This window comes from Pteropus medius, unplaced genomic scaffold (genome assembly GCF_902729225.1).
Source record: "Pteropus medius unplaced genomic scaffold, Ma_sr-lr_union100, whole genome shotgun sequence".
NCBI lineage: Eukaryota > Metazoa > Chordata > Mammalia > Chiroptera > Pteropodidae > Pteropus > Pteropus medius.
The window spans coordinates 12,976,548-13,000,756 of record NW_024349803.1 but is presented as its reverse complement, the minus strand read 5'-3'; the positions used below and the strand labels follow the sequence as shown (position 1 = coordinate 13,000,756).

The window sequence follows — 24,209 nt, the reverse complement described above, 5'->3', positions numbered from 1 at the left end:
ATTGAAATTTATTTCCCTCAGAATCCTTTGAGAGACATTCAGTTGTTTCCAAGGTATAATAAACACTGCTGTAGTGTTTGTTATACATAATTCCTCTATACATAATTCCTTGTGCATGTGTGAGAGTATATCTATAAAATAAATTTCTAAAAGTAGAATGCCTGGGTCAATAGTTATATATTTTTCATTTTGACTGACATTGCCAAAATAACTTTAAAGAAGAATACAGACTTTACACTCCCATCCAGTGGATGTTAGTGGCAAATTTCAAAAAAGGTTTTGTTGTTGTTGTTTTGTTTTTTTAAAGCAGGAACAATTTCTCAGGAGTCCTCATACATTGTATATATAAATTCTGAAGATTTGTTATATTATTTCAATTCTTATGCACTATCGTTGTTTACTTTTAACATATGAGGATCTTGTCTTTCTAGGTAGATGCTAAGAACATAATATACTATATTTACTATATCCATTCCCACTTCCACGGTTAATTTGGTGCCACCAACTTGCCAGCATTTATACATAGAATAAATGATAGTTTTTTAACTTCATAATAAACAGGTCTTGTCTTCTTTTATTTCTCTTTTCTATTTTTCTTGTGCAGCTGTTCTAAGTGAGATAACTGGAATCATTCAATTTTAACACCAATATACATCAATAATAACAGCCACTAATATTTATTTTTGAGCATGTATTATGAAACAGGTATTATCCTGGAATGCTTGACATACGTTACCTCATTCAATGCTCACCAAATGAGAAAGGTGCTATTCTCATCTGTATCTTACATAAGGAGAAACAGTGGGGTTATCTGAGTTGCCCAATATCACACATGTGGCAAGCAGTAAGTTTCTACAGAGAATTCTAATTTATATAATTATTGGGTTTATGCTTTTCATCTGCTCCATTTTGTCATGGCATATAAAACTCAACTAATCCAATTTATCATCCATACATCGGTCAACCACACCTCTTCCATTTCCCATAGAGTTATTTGACATCTTCACTGGAGGTAAAGTGATTAGAAGTTTCCTCACTTGGGTCAGAGTCCCATTTTGGGGGATGTTGTCTTTTAGAAAGTGGTTATTATTTTGCAGCATTCCTATCATTCCTAACTACAGATATATTTATGAAAGAAGATTCTTTTTTGGACAAAGATCACGACTTTCTTCAAATTATAAATTTTACGTGCACAAGAGAAGCTCCAGAGAAGAATCCCACATATTTTTACTAAGGCTTATTTGTGAAACCATGTTTTAGAAAAGTGACAAGGATTAACACTACTTTGAACTTTCATAAAACAGTCTTATCAAAGTTTAGAACTTGAAAGGGGGCTGGTTACAGTGAAAAAATATTATTATAGAACAATCAATATCTTTCTAGGCATGTCTGGCTATGGAAATAGATAACATCCATAAGAAAATATGCCATCCATATTCAGTTTTTAGCCTGTGAAATAATGAACAGGAAATCATAAATTTAAAAAAGAAAAAAAGTTCAACTTCATACAACAGAGAGTAAACATATGTAAATCATTACCCCTTAAGAGGTAGCACATGCTTCATAAAGAGTTTAGGTAAATTTACTATTTCAGACCCACTATACACGAACAGGAACCAGGATGTGGGTAGCCGCGGGTGGGGGAGTTGAAGAGAGAAGTAGGTTTGCACTAATACTTGAGGGAACTATCTTGTTTCTTTACTACTTGTCCCCTGGTGCAATCATCATCTATCAGAATGGATTGATGACTTAGGGAACTGTTACATATAATCAAAATTCTCATAATTTTATTAAGTGCAAAATCTGCCGCTGATGGCAGAGTCTACCCCAGCTGAGTGGCCAGGCTCCATATAGCGCCCCCTGGTGGGTGTGACTAATGGACACAAACATCCAAGAACATACCTTTTTCTTCTTTTTACTGCTAACATTAGATTTCTTGCTATTTTTCCAAATAGATCTGAAGGTGTCTGAGGAGATCCGAGGAGTGACTGTAATTTTTAAGACTGGAAGTTTACCTGAGAGGGGAAGGACGTAATAGTAAGTGGGTAGGATATCTCACAACTCCATTTGATGGACTGAGTCTTGGGCTTCTGGGAGGGGCATTCTCCCACATTCTTATTGTTTTTTGACAACTTTCTTCTCACTTAATACTTTTTCTTTATATCTTCTTGATGTGAGTTATCATAACAATGAATTTATTTCTGTAATAAGTTCTTACACTAGTCCTTTCTTTTTCATTCCCACTGTCATATATTTTACCCAGACAATTGCCGGAGACTTCTGGTCTTCCCAACCCCAGATTTCCCCAACCCCAAATCCATCTTGGACTCTACTTCCCGATTAATTATCTGAAAGCAAAATTCTGATCTTGTCATTCATCATCTCATCATCTTTTTAGCTTCTGGAATAGATCTTGAGTTTTTTAGGGGGTTCCACTCCCCTGCCCTCCCATGGGAGAGTACATAACCCAGAGCATGCCATTTAGTGTATTTCTTCTACCTGGCACAGTGATTGGTTAAAAGGTGTGCAAGCGACTCATGACAGTCCAGTGAAATCAGGAGAAAGGCTCTTTCTTGAGATTAAACTGATAGAATGTATGAGAATAGAATCAACACAGAAGTAGACCTTCCAGGAGATGGAGGTAGGCAGTGTTATTTGAAATCCTGAATCCACCTGGACCTGTAGCTAGAACCATCCCTGGACTTTCAGTTATATGGGTCAACAAATTTCCTTTTGTAGCTAAATTAGTTTGAGTTGGTTTTGTATCACTTGAAACCAATAGTTCACACTGATTTTCCTATAAAGACTCGCTATATTGTGATTTATAAGAAATATATATTTTGTCATTCAGATGACCAAAATATATTTCTCACATATATTTGGTCTTAGTCCACAGTTCTGGGCGCACAGCTCCCAAAACTCCTGGAATTTCCTGAGTGATAAGAGCAATGGGAGCATCTTTTGTGATAATATTTGCTCTCTTGTCCTCAGTTCCTGAAAACTACGTTAGATCCATGAAGGCAAAAGAGTTTCTTGTTATTCATATCAAGTCCTTTACAACCACAACTGAGTTTATGTTAATAAGGTGACTTTTGGAAAATCTCTAAAGTTGGGTGCTGGTTGCCAAAGGACCATGCATAGAGTGTTGGAACTTTCAGTCCCACCTTCAGAATTCTGCAGAGGAAAGAGGGGCTAATCACCAATGGCCAATGATTCAATCAATCATGCCTATGTAATAAAGCCTCCATAAAAACTGAAAAGGATGGGGTTCAGAGAGCTTCCAGGTTGGGGAACCAGAATGCTTCCACATACCACTATGCAAGGCGCAAACTCCATGAGGACAGAAGTTCCTTTGCTCAGGATCCGACCCTATGTTTCTCTTCATCTGGCTGGTGATTTGTATCTTTTAATGTCCTTTTTAATAAACTGGTAATCTAGTGAGTAAACTGGTTTCCTGAGTCCTGCGAGCCGCTCTAGCAAGTTAATCAAACCCAAGGAGGAGGTCGTGAGAGCCTCTGATTCATAGCCAGTCAGTCACAACCGGGACTTGCAATTGGCATCTGAAGTAGAGGGCAGTCTTGTGTGACTGATCCCTTAACCTGTGAAATCTGATGTTATCTCTGGGTAGATAGTGTCGGAATCTAGTTGAATTGTAGGACACCCAGCAGGTGTGAGTAGTAAAGCATTTAGGAATGAGTAGATGTGGACAAGTGGAAGGGAACACGAACTGGAACACTCTACCTGTCTTTCTGGTTCTCAGTGCTTCAAGTATGTCAGCAGCAGCCATTTCTCCCACAACATTGTTTCCAAGGTCAATTTCCCTTAAGTGAGCAGAGTATTTGATCAGGCTAATCAAAAAAATGACAAAACAAAATGGTGTTGTTCCAAGTGTGGTTACTCAGAGAAACGCTGGTTATTTTGGAGTACGATCCCTTTTTTTAGGTCCTCTTTACCCTACCTCATTCCCTTTCCAAAGATGATGCACTGACCCAGTTTGAAACTGGAGACATTCAAATCCAGTTTTTTTCCAATTTAATCTCTAGTTTGGATGCCTAGCCTAAGTTAGTTGGTAGGATAAGGATTTTTAGTTGCCTTGGATCTTCTATTTATTTATTTATTCAAAAGATATGGTACAGTATTGTCAGCGCTTCCCAGTCTTTGAGATTGTACACAGCAGTAAAATGTCAAAAAACTTTGGGAAATTGAAAAAGGTCAGTTTGGCAACTTTTAGTATGCCAAATAAACAAGAACTCTTACCTTCCTAGCAACACTGTAAAAGAACAAATATTTTTACATAAAAATCATCTCAAAATAAAAGATATCTTCTTAAATCAAGTAAGTTTGGCTTTATGAAAAATGAACACTCTACCTGTCTTTATTTTTCTAATTTTTTGAGGACTATTGAAAATTCCTTTATAACCTGGCACTGGCCTGCCAACTAGCCTTTTGGAATCTCTGGTGTCTTTAGGGTTAAAGAGTAGACATGGAATCTGGCGAATGCCTGGTTTCCCGGTAAGCTTCTACCTGTTGTCGACCATGAGATCATGGGCAGGTCATGTTCCCTCTTGCGTCTCACCTTCCTCATCTGTAAAATTGGCCTGAAAAGGTCTATTTTGATACTTCATATGGCTGTGGTGAAAACAGAATGCAGCAGTTCCTATGAAAGCATCTTGCAAAATACAATATCAAAAATGCTCGTATACACACTTACCAAATGTGTATTATATGCCTAACATTCCAGGTATTAAAAAGAATTTAACACACGGTTTCTGTTCTGAAGGAAATTATCATGACTATGAATAAAACAATTTTGAACCATACCAGGTGCTGGGGATATGAAACTTCAGCTAGAGTCAGCAGGGAATACAAGGCCATTCTCTTACTCCCTGTACACATTTTCTACTGATTCAGCAGTCAGAATTCAAGGCCAGGGCTGAATGGTGCTGCCACACTCTCCCTCTCAAAGGTCTTGATCCCAAGAAAACAATCTGTTTAATCAGGACTTGATCAGCTTTGGCTTTCTAAACTGCCTGATTGTGTCCAATTCCTCATAGAACGTGGGTGAGAATGAGCTTCCTTTAAAGAGGAAATAGGGGTGCATGCGCAGAAGGAAGGGGGAGAGTGTCGAAGACAAACTTCACAACTCCACAATTCTGCATCTAGGTCTGATTTCAGAGGCCATGGATTTAACCACTAATACGCAACTCTGCATGAGCTATGGTTTTATGGAGCATTCGCTATGCATCGGATGTGATCATGGCCACCCACGTGCTTAAGCACTTGTGCCCAGCACAAAAGAGCCTTCCAAGGGTGTGAGTGGGACTGAAATCCAGCCATGCTCTGCTTGCCAAGTCCTGGGCCCTGAAACATAGACCTGGAAGGGGTAATTTCCTCTGACTCATTGGCCAGAGGTGGTGCCTCTTTTAATTCACCTGACCAAAGGGGCTCTTTTTCTAAATTGCATAAAAGAGCTAGCTGGAGCCCTAGGCAGTATATTTAGCACCTTACATATATGATCTCATTTAACCTGAAAACAATCTCTTGAATTAGACACTATTATTATCTCTGTTTTTACGAACGAGGAAACTGAGATATAGAGGTTATTTAACTTGCTTAAGATTTACACTGCTAGTAAATTGTGGAGCAGGGATGTGAACTCAGGTAGTCTGCTTGAAAATAACCACTAAGTATGATTCAAATATACCAAGAAAATGTTTTAATCTCCAGTATTCTCAATTCTTACACTTTCAAAAAGAAAATAAAAAGATTTAAGTATTTAGTGGTATTTATGTATCCTATTACACAGAGCCAGAAGCTGCACAGGACCCCATGCTCGGAAAGGCTCGTCACTTGATTTAGTGTTCTGCTGACGTCATCTTGAAATTCTTAATTATATTTGAACAAGGGCCTATGAAGGCCCAAAATTACATTTTCACGGAGCCCCCACAAATTCTGTAGCCAGTTCTGCTGTTATGTTTAGTGTGGCAGATTAGGAAGCAAAATCTGATAAAGAGTCAGCCTTAAGTAATTGTATTTTTCTGTTGGCCTCATAGACCAGCGGTTTCCAATCTTTTTGGTACCAGGGACCAGTGCTCCTATGACAATCTAATGCCTGAGGTGGAGCTGAAGCAGTGATGCTAGTGCTGGGGTGTGCCCTCAAATACAGATGAAGCTTCGCTCGCTCACCACTCACCTCCTGCTGTGTGGCCTCATTCCTAACAAGTCACGGACTGATACTGGTCCGTGGCCCAGGGGTTGGGAACCCTTGCCAGAGACCATTGCTGGATGAATCTTGCTTAGAGGAAAGCCTAGTTCATGAAAAGAGTAGTCAGGAGGATTCCTCCAATCAAGCCAGCATTTGGCTCCTGCCTTAAGCTCAAAGAAGCCACTGATACCAGATTTAGGGGTAGAGCTGGGTAAGGCCTCATCACAAACCAAAGACATGATATCCCTTGTCCCTGGACTAGCTAATCTGAAAGTAAGACTAGACCCATGTGGTACCAAGGGTAAACAAGTAGTTAGTGCCCTATAATCTCCATCACCAAATCTTACCCCAACATAAATGTATGTGCATAAGCCACCCCAACTAAATATTCAATAAAACAAAGCTTTGGGGCTGATTTTGTTAGCAGGCCTCCAGATAAGTCCCTTGCTTCCCCATCCATCCACTGAACTCGTCTTTTGTGGATACATAGGACCCTCAATGATAAAAGGTGAGAAACCATAAATCTGTTGCCTGGAGTGCTCTTGGAGCCTGTTTGATCATGCTCCAGTTTGTTCTACAGCTAACCCAGAACTGGGATTGCCAGGGCGGGGTGCGGTTACAAAATAGTGCTTCTACGTCCAGGGCCCTAGCCTGTCAGCATGACAGAGAGGTGCAAAAAGAAAGTGCATGTTGGATCTGCGAAGATGGAGATGGGGAGGGGAGCTGTCCTCAAGGTGAGCATGCTGCTCATTGCACAAGTCACATCAGAAAATCACCAATCATCAATGAGATAGGGTGAGGCTGAAAAGGCACAAAATAGATGAATGATCCAAATACCATGCATGTTAAATTTGCACTAAATTATCCTTATGAGTTCAAGTTAGTGAGGTCACTAGAGTAGTAAGGAGAAATCTTAAAAGCAGCCAGAGAAAAAGGACAAATTATGTCCAAAAGAGCAAAGATAAAAGTGACAGCAGATTTCTATTCAGAAACAATGCATGCAGAAGACAGTGGAGCAACATCTTGAAAGTATTAACTATCAACCAAGAATTCTATATCTGGAAAAAATATCTTTAAAAATTAAGGCAAAAAAGACTTTTTAAACATATAAAAGCTTAGAGAATTCATTGTCAGCAGATTAGGACTATAAGAAATGTATAAATAAATCCTTCAAGCAGAAGGAAAATGATACTAGATCAAAATTTCGATATATTGAAAAGATTGAGGAACATTGGAAATGATAAATATGTGAATATGTTTAAAAGACTTCTCCCTCTTATTTAAAAAATAAATAATAGATTTATTTTTTAAAAAATAGAGAAAAATATATTAAAAATTTACAAATATGTGGAAACTAAATAACACTCTTTTAGATAATCTATAGGTCAAAGAAGAAATCAAAAGGGAAATTAGATAATAGTTTGAACTGAATGACAATGAAAATACAACACATCAAGATTTGTAGGATACAATAAAAGAGTGCTTAGTATGAATAGAAAAATTTACATTAGAAAAATAAAAAGGTTTAAGTTATTGAACTTGAGCTTCTACCTTAATAAACTAGAAAGAGCATATTAAACCCAAGGTAAGCAGAATAAAGAAAATAATAAAGATAAAAAGATAAATCAGTAAAATTGAAAAAAAAAGAAAATTGAAAGTTGATTTTATTGAGATTAATAAAATTGATAATTTCTTAATAGGTTGATTGGAAAAAAGAGAGAAAATCAATTATCAATATCAAGCATGAAAAAGGAGACATCACTACAAATCTCACAGTCATGAAAACACTTAGAAGGAAATATTATAAATAAATTTATGCTGATAAATTTGAAAACTTAGGTGAAATGAACTAATTTCTTGAAAGACACAAACTACCAAAGCTTTACCCAAGAAAAACATAACCAAAATAGCCCTCCATCTATTAAAAAATTGAATTTCTAGTTTCAAAATCTTCTCATAAATTTAGAAAACTCCTGTTCCAGATATCTTCATTGGTGAATTCTACCAAATATTTAAAGATAAAATAATCCCAATTCTACACAAGTTCTTTCATAAAGAAGACGAGGGAATACTTTTTAACTCATTCTGTAAGGCTAAAATTACTCTGATCTTAATACCAGATAAAGACATTACAAGAAAAAAAAAACCGTGAATCAACATTCTTCATGAACATAGATACTTAAGTGTTAACAATATAGTAAAAGTATAATACATCAGGAATATGTTAAACCTAGTGATATATTAAAAGGATAATAAAATGAAGTTTATTAATACAATTATTACATTAATTAATTAATACAATTATAATTAATTAATACAATGATAATCCTTTCTGTATTAATTGTATAATTATAATCTTTTCTGTATTAATTGTATAATTAATATAATTATAATTAATTAATACAATTATAATTAATTAATACAATTATAATTAATTAATACAATTATACTCCTTTCTGAATAAGGAAGTAAAGTATGTTAGAGAAGGAATCTTTCTCTTCTAAAATAATAGTCACCAGTCAAGCAGATCTTGCCTGTGTTCTGTTGCCCCAAAATGCTGTAAGCACCAATGTCCTATAAGGTGGTATAGCCTGGAGCCCTCTGTACCCAGCAAGCTTTTCTACAGTGCTACAAATGCTGATGTGGCTTGGCCCACTGGGTATGTGGATTCAGGATGGCTAAACAGAGAGATGTCCAAAACCGTCAAGATAAACGTGGCAAGGAAATATTCTGTTTTCCAGAAGCTTTTGAGAATAGCTTTGTCTTTCTGCCTAAAGAAGTTGAGACAACTTTGTAACTCAACTCAAAAGAGTGTTCACTCTTCAGTAGGCTGCCTTTCTTCCTCAGGCTACACTGCTTACATTTTATATTATATTCAGACTTTAGGGAAGAAAACTCTGGAGGTCATACCTCCTGTCTCTCCTCAGTTGCCAGCTTCTTAAAACGGGGCTTCTAGTGAGGTCTTTGAGAGCCCTTTGTGGGCTCACATGCAACCGTCTGCTATACCATTTCCTTGATTCGGGGCCTTCCCTTAAGATCATGTACCAAGACCAAGATAGGTCATTGCTTCCCTCTCAGAGCTGAGAAACCTCACTTGGTACTGTTAATAAGCTATAATTAAATTATTATCCCCATGATTTAAGCCAAGCACTCAGTTTTGAAAGATGAACAAATAAAACCTCTTCATTTTCTACTCACCATGTTAAAATGTGAGTGAATTCCAACAAACCATTTTCTCCTTCTTTTCCTTTTCCATCTATGCCATTATCTGCCAAATACAATTTCACTAACCAAGGACCAGCTTCAGTCAAACCTTTATTTTTTTTCTTGATTCCTGCAAGAAAATTAGAGTGTTTTATTACTTTCAGACAGTAATTCCCTCATTTATCGCCATCTAAGTTGATTTTATTTTTTAAAATCGTACTTATGTATTTCACTTGTGTGAGTAGATGCATTTTGTAATATTGTCAGGAAATACATATAATTTAAGAATTTCTTTTTAAGAATAGTCAGTACATCCTTTATCCTTTACAACAGCAAGCCCCAAATTGCTCTGAATGAAAGGAAATCTCATTGAAGATTTAGATTATTGCCTTTACTTTGAATGAAGAGGAAAATCAATGTCTCTAGTAATTTTTTGGTAGAAGGTGAATGAGTCATCTACTGATCCTGGGGAAGTGATGATAGCCCTTAAACAGGGTTCAATCCTTTAAAAGAGCCTGTAAAAGTTGTCACATTTTTTGAGCTCTAGAAGAATAAATTTGAAGGAGAAAGAACCATCCTGCCTTCATAGGCTTCATGACTGAGGTCAGTGGTCCTGGAGTCTAGTTCACCCCCATCAGTCTATCCAGATTTCATAAAGTTCAGTGTCAGTACTGTGGAGTGGCATCATGTACATATTTAACTTATACCAGTTCAAGTTCAGGAGTTTGGCAAAGACAAAAAACAGGAAGGGATGGAGGAAGAGGAACAGCCATGGGTATAATGCTGGCTCATCCACTCAGTAATTGTGAGATGGGAGATCTGAATCCCCAGTCCCAAAGCGAGGTTGCTTCCCAGGGGCCTCCAAGTGTTTGAAGTTATATGCTTTGCGTGCGCAACATGACTCCCTAAACACTAGCCAACTACTTCATTTTGGGGCTCAACTGAAAAACAATGATCTATTCCAAAGCCGGGAAGAAACTGCATGGGACTTAGAGATGATATATTTATACTTTGTATTATGTAGGCAATTTAAGGAATTTTAAGGCTTGTTTATCTATATACTAATTTTGGCTATGATGCTGATTTGAGACTCTAACCCTAGGGCTAGACAGGACTCTTGTACTTCATCCATCATTCAACAAATATTTTTGATTTCCAATTATGTGCCAGACACTGTTCTAGGTGCTGGGACTCAATCCAACAGGAAACAAGAGGCAGAACTCCCTGCCCTTATGAAAGTGACATGAAGTGAATGCTAATTAGTGTGTAGGAAGAGAGAAGAATTGATGATAATTAAATATAAATTTCAAACCAGGAAAGAGAACTGACTTGCATGTCAGGGAAAGGTAATAAATTTGGACATTGGCCATTTTAGTTTGCCAGTTTTTTGGTTGTTTTTTTTTTTTTTAAAGTTTGCTAATAAAAAAATTTTTTTTAAATATGAATTTAATCTGTTGAATTGTTGAATGAAAGCGACAGGATTTCTTTTCCTCCAGGGATGAAAACTAGCCAAGCCTTTCAGCTTCGCAAGGAAAGAAATGGTCTCAGCCAGTCTACACCCCTAACTCAGCCAGCATGGCACTATCATGTACCATTGGAGAGGAAGGGAGCTTCCAGGCGTGTGATTGGCCTGGTACGACTTGCACCCTCCTGGGAAAAACAATCCAAATCTCCCTCCAATTGGTCGTAAGGGAGGCAACAATGTTGTCTTTGCCCATGAAAAATAACTAGTTTGGAAAATGCTAGTCCAAACCACTCTCCAGAATGTCAACCTCTAGTGAGTCACGGTGCCCTGAGAGGGTAGGAAGGCTGATGCTGCTTAGTACAGGGATTTCCTTTTCCGGGCCTTTAACCAAAGTTCAAGCAGAACCAAATTATTTTCTCTGGATGGAAAACAAATTCCTCTGAGTAAGGGCGAGTCCATGCTCAGCCCCTGGTAATACTTGATCCACCCCAGCTGTATTCACCTAAACCAATTTTTACCTAATCTTACATTTCTTTACTTTAGAACAAAAACGAGCTTACCAACAATGACAATTTTTATTTATCTCCCTCTGTCTCACAGAACTTAGCGGTGGCATAACAATGCCAGTTGTGCCTAAGAGGCAGGGTGGTGTAGTAAAATGAGCAGAATCTCCAGGTTTAAAACCTCTCTCTGAAAAATGCTGTGTGACTCCCCAGAAAGTCACCTAACATCTCTGAACCTAAATTTCTTTATTGCTAACATCGAGATCATAATATTCATCTCCTAGATGCATTATGAAGATCGACTGGGAAGCATGGTAAAATGACAGCTGTAGAGGCACTTCAGTACACAGTAAATATTACGGCCTAGCTTCATTTCTGTATTCCGTAAGTCACTGAAACACTGGTGGAGAGCCTCCATGTGTAAGGCATCTCACCTTTCGCCACTGGTTCCCTGAGGATCAGATACACTTTACTGACAACTGCACATTTTTCACTGGAAGCCACTCCACAAATCCAGTATGGACTCACTCAACCTCGTGCTTCCTCCCAAGATCCCCCAATTGTCCCTGACTTCAGAATCTTTCTTACTACCCTCATTGAACCAACTACTAGGTGCTGTCAATTCTCCCTTCTAAATATATGTAGACTCTGCCTTTCTATCAGTGTAGCCTCAGTTCTGCATTTTATCCTCTCTTGCCTGAACTGTTGTAAAGGCGTCCAAACTCATCTCCAACTGTCCAGATGTCCCCCTCTCTAAAATATTTTCTGCAAAACTGCCCGAGGTCCTTTTCAAAACTCCAATTCTTTTGCTTTAAAAGCATTGCGGCTCCCCCTTTGCACACAGGAGAAAGTCAAACTCATCAAAAGCATTCGTGGCTTTGGCCCTGTGGATCCACTGGCCTTTTCATTGATATCTCTGGTTATTCACCTCATGACCACTCTGTGGTGGACATCTTGCTTCCCGTATGTTGAACGCTCCAGGCGCTTTCACCCCTCGAACCCTTTCTCATGTGTTCATTTTGCCTAGAATATCCTCTCTTTACCAGTTAATGAACCTTTCTCATTCCTTCCAGAGAGAGCCCTTTTTTCCCTATGTGAACTGGATCTCAAAGAAAGGTAAATTTTCATGGAACCAGAAGTTCCCCAGAGAAGGTACCTCATCTTCTCCCTGACTCTCTGAACATTTCCGGAAACATTAGAATAGGTGAGCATCACTCATTCCGGTGGGCATCAAATTATTTTACTTAACCACTACTCGAATGTTTCTCTGTGGATTCCAGGTCCTGGTAGGACCTTCTTCTTGCGGTTGATTTTTAAAAAACTTCTCAATAATAGCTTTTTTCCAACAACAAGAAGCATATGAGAGTTTCTGTGTAATTATCAGAGCTTTGTAAACCAGAACATAAATTCTGTTTGCTTGATTGCAGATCTTAAGGAAGCAAAGTGTTAATTAGTGTCAGATGATTCACACCTCAGACCTTGGAACCTACCCACAATGGAACCTGCTCCATTATTTAGCTATCACCCTAGGATAAAATCCCAAGTGAAATAGTTTCAGGATTATAACCACTAACTTCCTGATTTGGAACTAATAAAGCTGTTCTGAAGATTACATCTTGACTTTGAACTCAACCTTTGCATTCCTTAATGTTGCTAGCATTCCTATGGACTGTGGCTATGATATAAGCAATATTGCCTTAGTTAGGACATCTGCATTTGCCACTCGGGCAGCATTAGTACTGTAGTAAATGATCAATCCCAAGCTTGTAAACCGACCATTTTATGGTTGGATTTTGCTCCTGTACATGTCTAAGTCATGTTCTGGCCCTCCCAGTCCTAAATCTTTGAGACGAAGACCTCCCTGGAAGCTATGGTGTGGGGGCTTGGGCTGTGAAGCAGAGCAGGCTTAGGTGACAGGATACCCCTGAGTCTTTTAGGAATTTTGGTGGTCTTGAGGTAATATCACAGGACTGGCTGAAGAGGGCTCAAAAAGGGGCTCAGAGAAGATAACTTATCTGCAGATGACTATTCCAATGACTTTTCAGAGGCTTCCAGTGTTTAGCCATTTCTGGCTCTTTATAGACTTGATGGGCTTGTGACTAGGCATAGGCCAAGCCAGATGTCACTCACTTGAGTTTTGATCACTCTCCAGGCCCAGGGGCTCCAGTTCCTGTAGAGCCTTGGTACTAGCCATGAGGCTCAGAGGTGAGCCTGACTGGGTCCTGTTTGTTCTGTGGTTTCCATGGCAGAGATGAGGTATCTAGGAGTCTCACTTTGCCCTCCATTTTTCTTCACTGAACCAAATAAATCAAGAGTAGGAGATCTGATTTTCTTTTAAGTCTAAAGAAGTGGTTTTCAAAGTTAGACTCCGGACAAACAGCATCAGCATCACTTAGGAACTTGATAAAAATGTAAATTCTTCAGCCTTACCTCAGATCTACTGATTCAGAACCTTGGGAAGGGTGGGCCCTGCAATCTGTGTTCTGCAGGCCCTCCATATACCTCTGATGCCGCTCAAGTATGAGAACCACTGATAAAATGATTCTTCATGTTCACTGGTGCTTTGAGGCAGGACTGCTTTGGACAAACAGATATCTAACTTCTGTAAGCAACAAAATGAGATCCTTTGCCTCTTGTAATAACGTATAAATGGCTGCTAAGTGTAAAGTTGTCAGGTTCTCGTGATTATGCATTTGGAGAGGAATAATAAAGGGTGTCAGGTTTCTGAATGGGGGTTTTGACTCGTACAGTATTGTGAGTTCAACTTTCCAAGCAGCAGGCCAAAAGCCTCCTGTCCACAAAGGGGCAAGCATAAAAAGTTTGTCTGTTTCCAATTGGGACCAAATGGAAACCATCTGGACTACTTGCACAGGAGGCTGATGTATATCAGCTCAATCCGACTCTTTATTTTGAAACAAGTAGAACTCTTCACCAAGACCAGACTCACTCCTAACCAAACAGCTAATGACTTTGAAAGTAATGATCCAATGTGGGAAGCCGTTTTTAAATTTGCTTCGTGAACTCTGGAACGCATAAAAATGGTCTGCTCTGATAAGAAGCTATCAGGTAAATAGATGTCTGATTCAAAGTTGTTTCTATTGATTAGAGGCACAGGACTCCTTGGGCGACTGACTTTAATGGCTCCCTCCCACTGTCTGCTGGATTAAGTCCTAACACTGAGCCTGGTATATGACTCCTTAATGTGACCCCACCCTCTTGGCAGGTCCACCCTCCCATATTTTCTTGTTCCAACTAAACTTGTGGGCTTGTGGCTTGTGTCGTTAAGGCCTTTCTTCCTCACTTAAATCCTTCCTCAGGAAAGTCCTTTCTTCTTTTCCACATAAGTAGAAAAGGAAAACCTTCTCCCCATTCACAAAGCTTTCTCCCCAATTCCATATCTGAGGAGAACGCCCTTCCCTGAGCCCAGTTTGGCTCCTGGCAGATGCTGCTTGTGTAGGTATTTGTTTCTGAAGTGTGTATCCTATTTCTAAACTACATTCTAGGTCCCTTATTATAAGTTGAATTTTGTCTCCTCCCAAAATTCATCTGAGAGAGGCATGGAACAGATTCTCTTACACAGCCTCCTGAAAGAACCAACCCTGCCAACATTTTGATCGTGACTTCCAGGCTCCAGAACCACAAGACAGTATATTTCTGTTGTTTAAGCCACTCAGTCTGTGGTACTTCATTATGGCTGCCCTAGGGAATTAATATACTCCTAAAAGGCAGGAGCATACCTCATGTCCCCCACAGAGCTGGCATTTGATAACCATTTCCTCTTGAGACAGCTATAGTGACCAGAAAGTAAGCTCCTTGGGGCAGGAACCAGGGATATTTCTCACTACATACGTCACATACCAGCCTAAAAGGGCCCTGAGGACATCTTATTTCATCTGTGTTCCCTGACCACAGGCAGCCCACAGTTCTTCAAGCCCTCTAACCTCTTCCCTAGGAAACTGTAAGATCTTGGACTCCCCCCGGAGGTCTGGTGGGAGAGTATATACAGCTCACAAAGGTCAAAAGAAACAAGTCTGGTACTTTTGTGCCAGGTTCTCATAGCTAAAAGGAATTATTGTGGCCCGGGCCTCAATATAGCTATTATTTAAAAGCTGAAGACTGAATAACCGTATTGCTCTTTTTGACTTTTCCTTCAAACTATCTACCTTCTATGAGGGTTTAACATCTCCAGGGCCTTCATAGGGGTGGGGTATGGGGGCTTGGGTGTGGGGTGGCACACAGAGAAGTCATAGTCATGAAGGGCCTCATATTCAAACTCCAGTGCCACCGACTAATGAGGTTATACAAGCATTTTCTGTGTTTTTACATGTTAGAAGAGTTTACTTGGAAGTGTAAAGATTTCAATATGATGCAATTTTTGAAAAACTTCTTTGCCATGAAGTAATTTAACTTTTTTTTTTTTAAATCAGGAAGACTCAACAAATCGAGTAGTCAAAGCCTCTCTCCAACCTTGAGAAGCCTTGAAGTTCCCAGATAGATTTTGGTCTTTTGGTTTTTCTAAAACCAAATGACAAGTTGACTGCATAGCATGATGCAGACACTCAGTCTCTGTCCTTGTTACCTGTTAAGTCTAGATGCAGATTTAGAATTAGTGACCCTGCAGTCCTTCTCCCCTCAGATGTCATATGGCCCACTGTAAGGACTGTCCCCTGTAGGGTCACCTGTCTTGGAGACACCATTCATCCTCATCCCTACAAGAACTCCAGCCAATTCCTCTGAAAGGATTTTTAATTGAAAATATTCCCAAAGTGTAACTGTCTAAAACAAATGATAACCTAGCATGGTTCTTCTTTTCCTTCTCCCTCTCCCTTTATCATTTCCCTTCCCCTTCCTATTCCCCTCCCCTTCCTTCTCCTTCTCCTTCTTCTTTTTCCTTTTTAGTAGATTTTCGAAAATCTACTAGCACTCTCCAGTGGAAAGACGATATTTACATCAGACAACAGAGAAAGGGGCCGATAAATTTTCTCACTTTACATTTTCATTTGGCTCTTTGGATCATAAGAATTTGTATTTTTCTCTTTTGGTGGGATTTTACAGAGGGAATATAAAGATAATTCAAGGACAAGAAAAATACCATACAAGAACAGATTAAACTTGAGGAAGAGAAAGTCAAAGGGTGAAGAGCTTCATTACAAGGGCCTGTCACCTTCCACACACTAACTGTATAGAAAAAAAAAAAGAGCGAAAAACAAAACAACACAAATTTAGGTTAACTTCCACAAAGAGTTTCCAAAAACTATGCTCATGACACACCCAGTGATCATCTTGTGCTGCCTCTTCATAACTTCGCAATGTTAAAGCTAGAGTGGAATTTAGGAAGCTGTGAGCACAAATCCCTTGATTTGCAGAATAAAATGTTGAGACGCAGGCATCAGGGCACGTGCTGGGACTAGAACCCTGGTTCCCTAACACTTAGCTGCGAACCTGTAATGCCTGGATAGCTTCTTATTTAGTTTAATCCTGCTTAGAGGTTGTATGGAGCTGGTGATTTCTTAAAATTCCCTCTCACGGACTCAGTTTCTGATTCTAAGTAATGTGCCTAGGAGAGAAGTCTCCAAGCTGAATTTTTCATGTTCTGCTGGCTACTTATTGCAGACCTATTTCCAAACCAGTCTAGATCCCATACTTGTTTCTTAGCCTGTTGAACACGCCAAAGACTAATTTCTCTGGTGGATATGGCTAAGCTGTTCTGTCTTGGGTGTATGTGAAGTCGTAAGCCACTGAGTTTTTTTTTTCCGCTTGAATTTTCCTGTTTGAGGCAATTACTTTAGTGGTGGAGACACACAGCCCATGAAAGGAGGAAGTGATTTATACAATGAAGGAAGTGGGAGGAGTAGTTGAAACGACAACAATAAAAATACCTTTTTTCCTCTTCTTTCTTGAAGTAGTTTTCACTGTTACAGCTCTAGATGGCTTTGTCATCTGGTTCAAAGTTGAACTTCCTCTCTGTCTGGCTATAAGAAAAAAAAGATTAAAAACAAAAAGTCAGTTCAAAGCTCTATAATCGGGTTTTTGATACACTTTGCTATTGGCTCTGATCTTCTTTTGATATTGGCTATTTCTTTTTATGTGCACTTCGGACAGAGATATTTTTCACAAACATTGTCAAAATCACATTCACATCAGTTCAGTACTGTTTTATGTTTTTCTCCTCAAAGACTTGAGAATAAGCGACCAAGTAGGGCCCCAAGAATTGTCCTGTAAGACCTTGTGCAAATTCTTCTTTACATACACAGCTGCCCTCTATAAAAGTGGCTCCAAATATCTGGGATTAGTGAGAACATAGCAGAGAGGAATACATTTTGGGCATGTTTTTAAAAATGTCTTAGCATATTATCACTGTGGAGTCATCCTGGAGCGTCCTTTTATTTTCTTTTGTAACCCGCATCTCATTCATCAGGAAATGATATAGATGTAGGACCCGACCTCCTCTTCTATTACCCTATTCTCACCTGGATAGGCACCTCGCCTGGATGAGAATAGCCTCCCAACAGGCCTCCCTGCCCCCACTCCACCCAGTCAGTTTGCCACACAGATTAAGGAGTCCTTCTCAAACCTCAGTCCTAACTAAGTCCCAATTCCTCTACTCCTTCCTAGCGAACAAGGCCCTTGATCCCTTGGTCCCTGTTCCCACCCTGCTTGCTTCTTGCTGCTCCCTGGGGCCTTGGTGCAGGCTGTCCCCTCTGTCTGGAATACTCTCCCACTTATCTGCAGGCTCACTCCCTCACCTCCTGTGTCTGTACACAAATGCTACCTTTTCAAGGAGCCTACACTCAACCACCTATTTGAAATCACACCCCATCCCATCTTCTTTCCCCAGACTCCCAAATTCGCCTATCTTGCTTTACTTTTTCTTTTTCCATAGCAACCATCACCTTCTAACAAGCTATAGCATGTATATACTTGTTATGCCTTTTAAAAATTGTGTAACATCCCCCACCCTTACACATACACACATGCATGCAAACACCCATGCACACATGTGCACGAGCACACTGCATTTCCACCTCCCGGCTTAGGGACAGTGATCTTTGTTTTATGTGCTAACAATACTTGGTATCTATTAGGAGAGACACAAGTGCACACACATACACACACATTTGATGAAGGAAGCAAGGAAAGAGTGTTATTACTAAGATTACATTTTACGCATTATAATCATTTAGAAAACAAACCGGTCATTGGATTGGGAGGTATTCGTCCTCTTTGTTAGCAAGAGAAATCGACTCTGGCAGGAAGGAGAAATCGCTGGAAGCCTGGGACTCATTCAGGAGAGCAGGAGAGGAAACCAAACATTTGAGCCTTACAGAGCAGTTGGCCTCAAAACGCTTTCGCTCTTATAACATCCTAGAGGAATACTGAGCTATGTACTATCTTGTACATTTTGAGGTTGGTATCTAAATTTGAATTTTAAAATTTCAAAGGATGAAATTTCTAGCATACGGCTAATATTGATGTATAAAAATAAAATCTGTTATATCCTTCTCTTAAACATATCAAATAGAATCTAAATTCCAAGAAATTTGATACTCACCATCTTCCATTAAAAATTTAAAAATCTCAAACACCCTAAAACATGAGCACATTCTTCTTTAGGGATTGAAAATTTTACATTGTTCCCATTTCTTTTTGGGCTTTTTCTTGTATTGCTATTCTATTTACTCTGTAGAATTTTATGTTTGAAAGTCTTTATAGTTATTCCTATAATACTTCTCTGTAATAAAAATGCTACAATTACAAATATTTAAATTTTAAGTTTCTTGGGATCACAGGCTCTAGGGTATTAAAAATATCTTCTGCAGTTATTAATCAACTTTTAGAAGTATACAATTGATTAATACAACATATGTATTTTATACATTTTGATGAATCCTAATTAAATGCAAAAATAAAATTTTATCGAATGCCTCTCTCAGTGGGATGGATAGTACTGTTTTATTTATTTGTTTTTATAATTAAGTCATGTATTCATTAAAGAACATTACTGCTAAACTGAGGCAGACTTCAGCATTGATGCTATTTGTATTTTTCATTGTGATAGTTAATGCTGAGAAATCTTGTTCATACCAATGGGAATGGAATAGGGTTGTCAGATGTAACCTCCTTTGCCCCCCAAATACAGACCACTCCATTAGATTTAAATGTCAGATAAACAAAGAATAATCATTTTAGTTATTATATCACAAGCTTGGCATGGAACATAATTCTTATAATAAATTATTTGTTTTTTTTTTTTTTAAATCTACTATTCAGATTTAATTGGGCAATCCTAGAAGTTTTATCACAGTAATATTCTTCAAGTCTATGAACTCCTGAGTTACAGGCTAAAAATCACAGCAGTGGATCAAAAAAAAAAAATGTTTAATGGCCTGTCAGTAGATAACTTGATTATGTCATCCTTCAATTATGTTAAAAGCAAAAATTAGAAGCCCCTAATGTGTAAATAATGCTTTGTTGCTGAGTAATGACACTTAACACTTCCATTAATATTTTGAATTGTCTCTGTTTTTACAACCTAGGGAATACACTCTGTTCAGATACTAGATGGGAGAGAAGTGTGCCTTTCTTTGGCAAAGAAAAACGATGACTATGACCAAGGATATTAACCACAGGTATTGAGGTCTTTATGGAAGCTGAGAATCTGGAAAGTTCTTTAAAATCATTCATGCCCTCTCAAACACACCCACTGGAAGTTTTGGTGTACTCTGCATCATAGTGCATTTGGGGTGCTATAACAAAATCCCTCAGGCTGGGTAGCTTAGAAACAACAAACATTTATTCCTCACAGTTCTGAAAGGAAGTCCAAGATCCAGCCATCTACAGATTCAGTTTCTGGAGAATCCGCTTCCTGGTTCATAGATGGCTATCTTCTTGCTATAACTTCACAAGGCAGAAGGAGCGAGGGAGCTATCTGGGGTCTCTTTTATAAGGGCATTAATCCCATTCAGGAGGGCTCTGCCTGTGTGACCTAATCATCTCTCAAAGGCCCCACCTCCTAATACCATCATCTTAGGGATTGGTACTTCAACATATGAATTTTGGGGGTACACAACAGTCTTTGTTTCAAACACCTTCGTTTCAAGACAAGGGTTGTAAGGGACAGAGATCAGGGCAGCTCCAGGGGCCTGGCAGGATGAACTAAAGCACAGGTTATTGTGGGTGAGGTGCCAGGTCCCTTGGTTCAAAAATAACAAATAGCAAAGTCCAGCTGGCAGGGCTTGGGTGCCATACCCACTGTGACCAGAAGGGGGCTGGTAATATACTATAATCTTGTTTCTTGCCTCATATGCCTCTTTCTTTTTCACTTATGGCTAGTTCTATTGGCAAAGAAGTGAAATGAAAATGGGAAAACTAATTTGCCTCAGCTCATTTGTCTATCAATCCAGCTCTGAAGGTGAAGAACCTCTTTTAAGTCCCTCTCCTTACTCAAGATCTCAGCAACGACAACAAAACCCACAAGTACATTCCTAAGTTCTTCTCTTCCTCTGACTGTATCTAACATTGACATTCACTTGAACCCTGATTTTTATCCAGTTCAACTGGTGCATTTTAGGTATCCTGCATTCTTTTGGGTAACTGTATTAGTCTGCTCAGGCTACCATAACAAAATACCACAGGCTCGGTGGCTTAAACAACAAAATTTTATTTTTCCACAGTTCTAGAGGCCAGAGTCCCAGATCAAAGTGCTAGCTGATTCCGCTCTTGATAAGAGCTCTCTTCCTGACTTGAAGATGGCCCCTCTTGCTGTGACCTCGTGTGGCCTTTCCTAGGTGTGCATGCATGAGCAGAGAGAGAGAGAGAGAGAGATCTTGGGTGGCTCTCTAATAAGGACACTAATTCTATTGTATCAGGGCCCCACTTGTATGGGCTCATTTAAACCTTACTTTCTGAGAGGACTATAGGGGTTCAGAACAAGTAACCCCGAGATGCAACTCTGTGGTATGTGAATTGTTTTAAGCTAAAGGCAATCAGGGCTCTGTGGGCTCAAGAGGAACTTCTGCCCCACCTTAATTACCTAGAAGAATTTGAATTAGGGGCCTTGCCCCAGATAACAAATTATCAGAGATAACCTTTGTTTGACCTTTCTATAGAGCAGAGCAAACTACTAATTACAGAACATCTGCTCTTCTTATATCTCACAATGTTCTTCTTCATTTCTGAAGCTCAAGGTGATCCTTAGCTCAGAACGTCATATATACCTCATTTTCCTTTTCCGTCTTTGAACCTCTCACGCATGTGCGGTCTCTGACTCTCTCACGTATGTGGGGTTCCCATACATATCTATGTAATTAAATTTGGTTATTTTCTCTTGCTAATCTGTCTCATGTCTATTCGATTATTAGACCAATCAAAAGAACCTTGAGGGTTGAGGAAAGTTTCTCCCTTTCCCACAGTCTCCATCTCCAAATACATCACACTGGGGATTCAACACATGAATATTGAGGGGACACAAACTTTCAGTCCATAGCAGTAACATACACACCAGTACAGAGTAAAAGCGCCTTCACCTTCAGAGCTGGTTTTATAGACAAATTAGTTTGTCTATGTTGCTTAAGCCACCGAGCCTGTGGTATTTTGTTATGGTAGCCTGAGCAGACTAATACAGTTACCCAAAAGAATGCAGGATACCTAAAATGCACCAGTTGAACTGGATAAAAATCAGGGTTCAAGTGAATGTCAATGTTAGATACAGTCATAGTTAGCCTCAGAGGAAGAGAAGAACCTAGGAATGTACTTGTGGGTTTTGTTGTCGTTGCTGAGATCTTGAGTAAGGAGAGGAACTTAAAAGAGGTTCTGTAGGTTGACCGTTGACCACTGGGCATGGCCCAGCTGAAGCAGCTTGCACCCTGTCCAAGGGTGCTGTGAAGAATGACAGGGCAGTCTCTCTCTGTGGTCAGCTCTGACCTTGGGTTTTTGACTTAAGATTAGGCCTTAATTCCCCTTTCAGCAGAAACCACTTGGAATAACCAGAGTAAGAGATCTTCATGTTTCTTCCCCACATCCTTGTCACTTCTTTACCTTTTTAATCTCACACCTCTTACACCTGCCCACGCCTGCCACACAACTAACTCTTGAAATTGCGCTTTCATATTTCTGACAATTTCTTTAAAAATCACAGATTCACTTAGTTATTTGGATCCTAAAGTTACAATTCAGGACTTCATAAATAGGGCCGTGGGTTTTTTTTACTAGAACGTTGGTAAAATAGCAGAGGGACAGTAATATTTTATAGCAAATGTTGTTTTCCAGCTTCCTTTTATATTTTATTGGATTAAGTGAATTTATCAAATTCAACAAATGATCTATATAATTCTGATTCCATGAAAGTTCCTAAATGGGGGATAACAATTATATTTACAAAACTGTTATAGGTATAAGCTCTTTGCACTCATTGCCACTTCCTCACTGCAGATCTTGTGATTCTGGTAGGACTGCCCAGCACAGTGCTCCACCCCACTCCCATAAGCTGTGTAATCAGTCCTGACCAATCATAATTTACCATGACCTAGGCTATAGGGATTGGTCCAAGATGTAGGTATGTGACCCAAAAAGGGCCAGTTAGAGCCTTCCTATGGAATTTGACCCATAGTCACTGGAAGAAAAAGGCTCACACTTTCTAGTTGATTACAAGCATGATGATATAGCCCTGGGACTGCCAGCAGATACATCAACTGTTGTTTCTGGCTCGTAGGAAGTCTATTTGCACTGGGAGAGCAGGCCAACCCTCGGAAGAGAAGCAGAGTCAAGAGCAGCAAACTCAGGTTCTCCTGATGACGTGGTTTGAGCCCCTAAAATCAGCCATTTTGGAAGACAGCTCCACCTGGAGACATCCCAATTATGTGAGCCAATAAAACCCTATTGATCTTTAATTTTGTTTGGGTTGCTTTCACTTTTAACTGAAAGAGTTCTAATTACTATGCTGTACCAGTTTGCAATTGCTGCTGTAACAAATGGCCACACACTTAGTGGTTTAAAACAATACAAGTTTATTATCTTACAGTTCTAAAGGTCAGAGGTCCGAAATAGATCACAGAGGCAAAAGTCAAGGCATGGGCAGAGCTGCATTCCTTCTGGAGGCTCTGAGGAAGAGTTCATTTGCTTACATTTCCAGAAGCTGGAGGGCACCTACTACATTCCTGGCTCACAGCCCCTTCCTCACATCACTTCAATCTCTTTTTCCATTGTCATGTCTCCTTCTCTCTGACTTTGACCTTTCTGCCTCCTTCTTATAAAGATTCTTATTACACTGGATAAAGACTCTTATTACACTGGACCCACCCAGATAACCCAGGAGAACCCCTCCATTGCAAGATCCATAATTTAATCATATCTTCAAAGTCCCTTTTGCCTTGGAGTTAACAGAATTACAGGTTCTAAAGATTAAGACAAAAACATCTTTGGGGGTCCATTACTCTGCTCCCACACATATTCCAGAAGAAAAATCTCCATTGACCACTGGGAAGGTTATTTTCAACCACAAAGCAAAGTTTCCTTCTTTTAGGTGGCCCCAACGCTGTTTAGGGCCAAGTTCCCCAGCGCTTACCTTGGAGAGGCTGAGGGGGCATCCTGGAGTCCGGTGAGGTTGTGGCCAGCTGGTCTTTCCTCTGCGTCTCCACATACTCTGCTAAAGGTCTGAGGAGGGCCAGAGCTCCGGAACACTGCAAGTAATTGCCATCAAGGTGCAGCTTGCTGGGGAAGGGGCCAAAGATACCGTTCATTTGATGTCATATATCGCTTCCTCAGATTTGGGTTTGAGGTCTTTACGTCATAAAATAAAATAATGATAGTAGACCTAGTTATAAAATAATAAATA

The 24,209-nt window shown here is 39.4% G+C and overlaps 1 protein-coding gene across 2 annotated transcripts; it reads right to left on the bottom strand.

The window, feature by feature from the left end:
• Nucleotides 1-677: 677 nt before the first annotated feature.
• Nucleotides 678-24,202, bottom strand: LOC120582156 (uncharacterized). Of its 2 annotated transcripts, XM_039837338.1 has the most exons (6): nucleotides 23,940-24,202; nucleotides 17,257-17,349; nucleotides 9,404-9,539; nucleotides 3,742-3,848; nucleotides 1,903-2,015; nucleotides 678-1,449 (listed from the first exon to the last, which is right to left on the bottom strand). In XM_039837338.1, exons 1-6 carry the CDS (start codon nucleotides 24,112-24,114, stop codon nucleotides 1,438-1,440), a joined length of 636 nt encoding a protein of 211 aa, XP_039693272.1. In that variant the 5' UTR covers nucleotides 24,115-24,202; the 3' UTR covers nucleotides 678-1,437. The 2 variants fall into 2 exon arrangements, with proteins under 2 accessions (XP_039693272.1, XP_039693271.1); XM_039837337.1 differs by lacking the exons at nucleotides 678-1,449; nucleotides 1,903-2,015 and having other exon boundaries at nucleotides 3,055-3,848.
• Nucleotides 24,203-24,209: the final 7 nt, after the last annotated feature.